The 7,038-nt window shown below is 34.4% G+C and overlaps 1 protein-coding gene across 1 annotated transcript; it reads right to left on the bottom strand.

The window, feature by feature from the left end:
• Positions 1-2,593: 2,593 nt before the first annotated feature.
• Positions 2,594-6,826, bottom strand: LOC132304352 (protein DETOXIFICATION 16-like). Its single transcript, XM_059801992.1, has 8 exons — positions 6,446-6,826; positions 4,390-4,934; positions 4,205-4,291; positions 4,029-4,085; positions 3,693-3,931; positions 3,225-3,343; positions 2,970-3,056; positions 2,594-2,893 (listed from the first exon to the last, which is right to left on the bottom strand). The coding sequence occupies exons 1-8, from the start codon at positions 6,725-6,727 to the stop codon at positions 2,834-2,836; spliced, it is 1,476 nt and encodes a 491-aa protein (XP_059657975.1). The 5' UTR covers positions 6,728-6,826; the 3' UTR covers positions 2,594-2,833.
• Between the last annotated feature and the right edge of the window lie 212 nt (positions 6,827-7,038).

Below are 7,038 nucleotides of genomic sequence, written 5' to 3'. Positions count from 1 at the left end.
TCGATCTAACAACTTAAATTATTAGGTGACGCTAATACCTAATCTGACTCAAGTTTAAATTATTAAGTAGTGCTTACACTCAACTTTATATGCCCAAAACCCTCTCCATCATGATCCGACGTGAGACACGACAATATGTTAGGTAATTCAACAGCAACCGATTTGAGTAGCACTAGCAACATGACGGGCACCGGCACCTCACTCAAACCATTACCGCAAGGGCACCACCAGCATATACAGTGGGTCAAACATGCATCATTGGTTATATTATCACCTCCTCCAATATTATATACTATATATGGGGCGCACATTGCATTATCAGCATAAAGAAAATGAAGAGATATGAATGCAGAGAGAGGCACTTAATTAAAGAGCTTGATATAGTGAATCATAGACTGATTAACAAAGGCAATGATGATAAGATGTGAGAGGGCTGAACGTGTTTGAAATACAAATAATTATTCAGGTTTGAAGCAGTGAAAGTCAGGGTTATATGCGTCACTTCATTTTAAATAGGAGAGCAGGTATAAAAAAAGTATGTCAATATTTTATTTTGACAGATGTTTCGATAACTTAGTGGGTTAGTGCCTTCGATGGACTTTGAAGACTCTATGCATTTACTAAACTCTAACTTCTTCCAACAATTCTTCGCTTCTGTAAGACTAATAAATTATAGATTTCACTTAGACGGTGTAATAAATAAATTTTATTTTTAGTCTAGCATGGAAATTATTTACTGGCTAATCTACCTTGTATCACTGTTACACCCGAGAAGTCATAAACATACGTACCTAAAAATTGGTAAAACTTGCTTGAGTTGAGCTCAACTCGGTGACGGAGTCAGAAAAAATTACATATATATATATATATATAGAAAGAGATAATGATATTTTTGGAATTAAATTAATTTACAGATATAGAATATAAATATTAAGGAAACAATTTAGGAAAAAAAAAATATGAAACATATATAGAATTAGACAACGTTTCAGTCCTGTCCCAGCAAGACCAATTGTGTCCTACATACTAACATGTTCCAATAAGAGATTGACAGCTAACTGGAAAAATAAAAAATATGGGTTATACCCATTTTTTTATAGTTAAACTCGAGATCTAATTTTTTTCCTCACTCAACTTTGAATGTTATTTTTAATTAACTCATGAAAAATTGTATTTCCTACCTTTTTATTTTTAATTTTCTTAAGATAGAAAACAATCCTTAAAAAAATTGAACTAACCATTTCTATTTCTCCCTTTTTAAAATCTACCTCAACTGTTTTTTATACATGTTATATATGAAAGTTATTCCTTTTTTCACTCAATTCTACGGTTTCTATCTTATTTTTATTTCCTACCCTTTTCTGTAAATTAGAATGAGAGCAAAAGGAACAGAACAAAAAACCATTGTCTTGTTTTTGAAAGTGAAAAAAACTCAAAATTTGAACAAAATCTCTTACTCGATTTAAGCTATTTGAAAGAGAGAAAAATTACACAAATATAATGTTTTAACATACTTGTTTTAAGAAAATGAATCAATCCTAGATAAGACCAAATCAAAATCGAAATCCAATTTGAAGCGGAGTGGTGGAGGTCTTGGTAGGGAATATTAGGTTTGGAATGATTGGCAACTAAGGAAAAAGAAAGATGCAGATCAAGATACACAGATGGGAGCAAAGAGAGGAAAAAAATAGATGTATCGTGTTTAACCCTAAAAAATGGGTATAACCCATTTTTGTATTTTTTTTAAAATTTAAAAGAGGCGTCAACCTCTTATTGTGACATGTTAGTGTGCAGGACACAATCTGTTTTGATGGGCAAGACTAAAATATTTTCCTATAGAATTTTATGAAGAATGAGGCACTTTCCATATTTTCATTAAAAAACATATATATTATTATAAAATATATATAGAATATGAGAGAGGGAGAAAATCTAAGGGGCACATGCCCTGCCCCTACTTTAATAGACAAAGTACTGACTCCGCTCCGCGTACTTGGTTTAATTGTGAGATGGGACAGTTTATGCCATTTTTATTATTTAGTAAAACAAAACTAGTCAAATGTTTACAAATTGGACTGATAAATAAGCTACCCACCTTTTAAATTACTAAGTAGTGAATATTATTAATGGACACTTCTAGCAAAATAACAAGAGTTTTAAAAATATTAAATATTATATATATATATATATAAATGTACATATATAATCAGGCGGGTTCATCACTTAATCCACCCCCGTCCCAAACCTACTTCGGGTCTTCAATTATTTTATCATACCAGACCTAAATCCATTTAGGAGGCAACCAAATCAGCTCCATTAAGGACGAAAATCCGTAAGGAAATTGTCATCCCTAATAAAATGTTTGCTATTATTTTAGACATTGAAAGACAAAATTGATATTCTCGTCACTGATTTAAAATGTTTGGTTTTACTTTTAAGAAGAAAGTCAGAGAATCCTTATTTGGAACCACAACATTGGATACAAACTACTTAAAATACAATTTTTAGAAAGGAGAGCTCCCATTGGTGCTTATGCTTTCTACTTTATTGACAACATGTAGTGATCTTAAAAGAATTTAATTTAACACTGGTTTTATGGAATACATTGCACATTTTGATGTTTTGTAACGATAAAATATTATTACATGGTTTGGAATTACAAGATCCGGGACTATATGGTCCCAGCTAAATACATGCGGTCACATAAATAAAAAATTACAAAAATTTGACACAATTACATACATGGACGTATGTGATTGACCGGGATCATATAGTCCTAGACAGTGTAAAAATTTCTAATTTTGCATCACTGAACTCCCTTAAATGGCTTTCATCATGATGCCATATCTATGGGGATGCTGGAAGAATAAACTCTATCCCTCGCCATCCTTGCCTGAAAAAAGTAAAGCAAAGAACAGTTAAAATGAAACTGTGTTGATGCAAATTTGAAGGGAGAGATCAAATTTTACCTGTTGCTCCCAATCTGTGCGCATGGTGATAGCTAAAAGTAGTAATGCTTGCAGACCACTCCCACTAATGATTCCCATCCAAAGACCCTGCATAAAGCACGATAGGCCTGTAATCTAGTGATATTATGTCATTTCACGGTGCTAGAGGGTCCAAGTCCTTTTCAGAATATTGTAGAAGTTTTTTTTTCGAGAAAAGAAAAAAAAAATGCTAGAAAGACAATAAATGTCAAAAGAAAAATGGAGCTAAATTCTTACCTTTCCCCCTAAGTGGTAAACAAAAGTTAAGATAATTGCACAAGGAAGGCCCACAAGGTAATATGCTCCTAGATTCACAAATGCACCAATCTTCTGCCAACCACATCCTCTTGCTATGCCTTTTGCAACTCAAGAAGTTTCTCATGATGTTAGGATCAATTATGGGAGGTATATGAATTAAAGGCAAAAAAATGTCAAAGCAGCCGCGTTCAAAAAACTAGGGTGTGGTTGGTTCAGTTTTCTAATAACATGTCTCAAGAACTCTGAAAACAGTTCTATTTTTAGAAAACTATAAAAACAGCTATCTCAAAAAAGTCAGTTTTCGTAAAATAGTTTTTAGAAACAGACAACCAAAGTTTTCTTTTTTCATTTTTTACAGAAAACGTAAATCTGAACCAAACATACCTATAATTATATCAATTAGAACCAATGTATTATGTTTTTGCAAGGAATAATGGAAGCTCTAACCTGAGAGCCCAGTCTGAATCCCATCCATGAAGTTGGAAGTGGCAAGCACTGGCATTATGCAAGCCAAGTATTTTACAACTTCCTCCTCATTGGTGTACAGATAGCCCCAAACGCCTCGCACTGCCACTGAAACCAAGCTCACTAAGAAGCCCTCTGCAACAGCAAGGAATATCACAACCCGGGCTGCAAGTCGTGCAGCACATGGCTGCCCTGCACCTAGTTCATTTGACACTCTCGTGCTTTGAATCCGAGATACAAGAGGTGAAATTGTCAAAACATATTAACACAGGATGGCAAATATGTAGGAGTCATGTAGAGGTGTTTTACCAAACATACCTTACTGCACTGCCAAAACCAAATGGGATTCTGAAGACCACTGAACTTGTGTTAAGGCTGGGGAAAGATAATTGAAGTCAATGGAGGAGTTAAAGTGATGCACTTAGAACCATATGCATGAGTAGAGTGTGCGTGTATGTGAGAATTAGAATTGAGACTATACTACAGATGCAAACCTGATTGACATCATTGATGTCTCTAGCTTTGGATTGGGAAGAAGACCAGACATAAGAACCAAAAATTCGTATGACCACATTTCCAAGCTGAATCATATAACAGGATCACATTAGCATCATTGCTCATTTTGTTAAAAACATTAGAAATTATAATGTTGGATGTGTAGGAAGACTCACAAACTCACCAGACCATAAGAGCTGAAGGAACAGCTAATGAAAGAAAGCCGACAAGATTCTTCATACCCTCCTTAGAAAATCCTGTCCAAGTCTTTTGACATGAAGGCGAAAACTTGATATAAATCGCCAAAATCAGTACATTGATCCAGTAAGAGATGGCATTGGACAGGGCAGCACCTTTGTTGCCAAATCCAACTCGAAAAACCAAAGTCCAACACGCAAAGACATGAACTAAGCTCGTAAAGGCAGTGCTTATCATCAATGGCTTCACACTATTTTGAGCCTGCAAGAACCTTAGTTGACACTGGAGGATGCCATAAGGGAAAATGCTAGGGATCAACCAACGAGCATATATTCCCGCGTGTGTTGAAATCGCCAAGTCTTGTCCACAGCTAGTGAAAATGTACCCTGAGTAGGCCCAGAGGACTGATATAGGAATCCCCAGTAGCACAACCACAAGCATAGCTCTCTGCATGTGAATGCCAAGCATATGATACTGCTTTGCTCCGTAGGCTTGTCCACAGAACGTTTCCAATCCGCTTCCCATTCCCAACTTGTTAAAATGAAAATTTGAGATGTTAGGGCCTGTTTGGTTTAGTTTTCGATTTTTTGTGGACTAAAAATAAAAACTATACAAAAATCTGGTTGACAATTTCTGATTAATAATTGTTTTCTAAACACTCAGTTAAAAAAAAAAAAATCCATTTTCTGAAAACAACTTTTTGTTTTCTAAATTCTCGAGAATTATTTTGACTGATTTGATCTTTCTACACTTTACATAATTAATGGTCTCGCTAGATAGGAATAATGTCTACATATATGTCTTAATCATTGCATTTGGAAAATCCATTTGTCATCTTGCAATGAAAACTTGTTGAGAATAATTTCCTGTGATAAGGAAGGAAGTTCATGAACTGATATCCATGAAACAAAGTTTGTAATCACATTTTTGGACTGCAGTCGATCATTTATGTAGTGTATGCTTTTCACCTACCATCATCTGCTCTAGCCAGATTCCTACATTCCTACATGCGTATCAATTATATTTTATCGAGTGGATGATGAGGGCTTGAACTCCGGACTTTGTCGGCTTTAATACCTTGTTAACCACAATTTACTCTTAACAACTAAAAAAGGTTAATATATATTTTTTTATGCTGTTGTTGTTGTTATATATGTGTATATGTATATGTTATTATTACAGAAACTCTTTTAGGAGTCCCAAGGTTTCTACAACTCCCCTAAATGTGGTAGATGGTAGATTGTTATTAGTATTTATAATGAATGTGGGACAAACGTGATAAGTACTGCATATGCCATACTTAATAAATGAGTAGATTACAGAGTTATGACAATGACCCATGCACACTAGCAGTCCTTTAATGTTTTCCCCAGATCATGGAAGAGTTAAACTGATTAATTAAATTTTCTTTTCTTTTCTTTTTTAATCATGGCAAACTAGGGGAAGGGGAAGGGGGACTCGAACACGTGTACACTTGCTTGGGGAGCAAAACGCTCTACCAACTAAGTAACTAGGTAATACCTGATTAATTAAAGATTGAAAGAAGGGGATATGGATTCTTGTAAGAATTGGTCTGCCTATAATGGGATTGATTTGCTAGTGTATGTATGTTTATTAAGAAAAAATAGGCATATATATATATATATATATATATATATATATATATACATAACAAATGAGAGAAACCATACAAGAAGAAGCTAAATATTTCATTTGCCTTAATTATAATGTTTTCCCCAGATCATTAAAGAGTTAAACTGATTAATTAAATTTTCTTTTCTTTTTTTAATCATGGCATATTAGGGGGAAGAGGGACTTGAACACGTGTATACATGCTTGGGGAGTTATGCGCTCTACCAACTAAGTAACTGGGTAATGCTCGATTAATTAAAGATTTAAAGAAGGGGATTTAGATTCTTGTAAGAATTGATCTGCCTATAATGGGATTGATTTGCAAGTGTATGTATGTTTATTAAGAAAAAATAGGTGTGTATATATATATATATAACAAATGAGAGAAACCATACAAGAAGAAGCCTTACCATGAAGCTGAAACCTGTAACTCCTGCAAATGAAGTAGCCATAGAAGCACTCGAAAGAGAGAGTTCTCCGAGATGGCCAACGAACATAACCGATATCATCTGTAAACTGTACTGCAAAAAACTGACCACAACCAAAGGACCTGCCAACTTCAATTGCATTTTGAGCTCTGCAATAGTATCTGGAATATCAAAACATTTGTTGGTTATTTCACCACCATGGTCATGACCCTTTTTAGGAATCAGAGGAGATTCAAGAAGAGTTTTGGAGTCATCTTGATCCATGTCTCAGTACTGTTGCCTGAAGAAATTGGGAGGAGGACTCTGTACCTGTTGAGAGAAGGGTGAGAAAACATCTACAACTTGGGGTAGCTAACTTATATTATTTTGTAATATTTTGAAATGTGTGAAAATATCTAGACATGCAAAATGCATGTAATTTTGGTTAGAAATATCAACCTCTAGGTTACCTCGTGCCCTTATTCGTCAAATCTGCCAAATCATAATCATTTACCCTCTATTGTTTTGACCTAAAATATTTTTATCGAAAAATTATTTTCTTTTTCAGATGATCTTTTTATTTTATATTTTTGGTG

The sequence above is a fragment of the Cornus florida genome, unplaced genomic scaffold, assembly GCF_030987335.1.
Source record: "Cornus florida cultivar Cherokee Brave unplaced genomic scaffold, ASM3098733v1 CherokeeBrave_3.0.0_Hap2_Chr04, whole genome shotgun sequence".
Taxonomy (NCBI): Eukaryota; Viridiplantae; Streptophyta; class Magnoliopsida; order Cornales; family Cornaceae; genus Cornus; species Cornus florida.
Note: the sequence above shows the minus strand (reverse complement) of the source record. Positions and strands in the feature narration are given on the sequence as shown.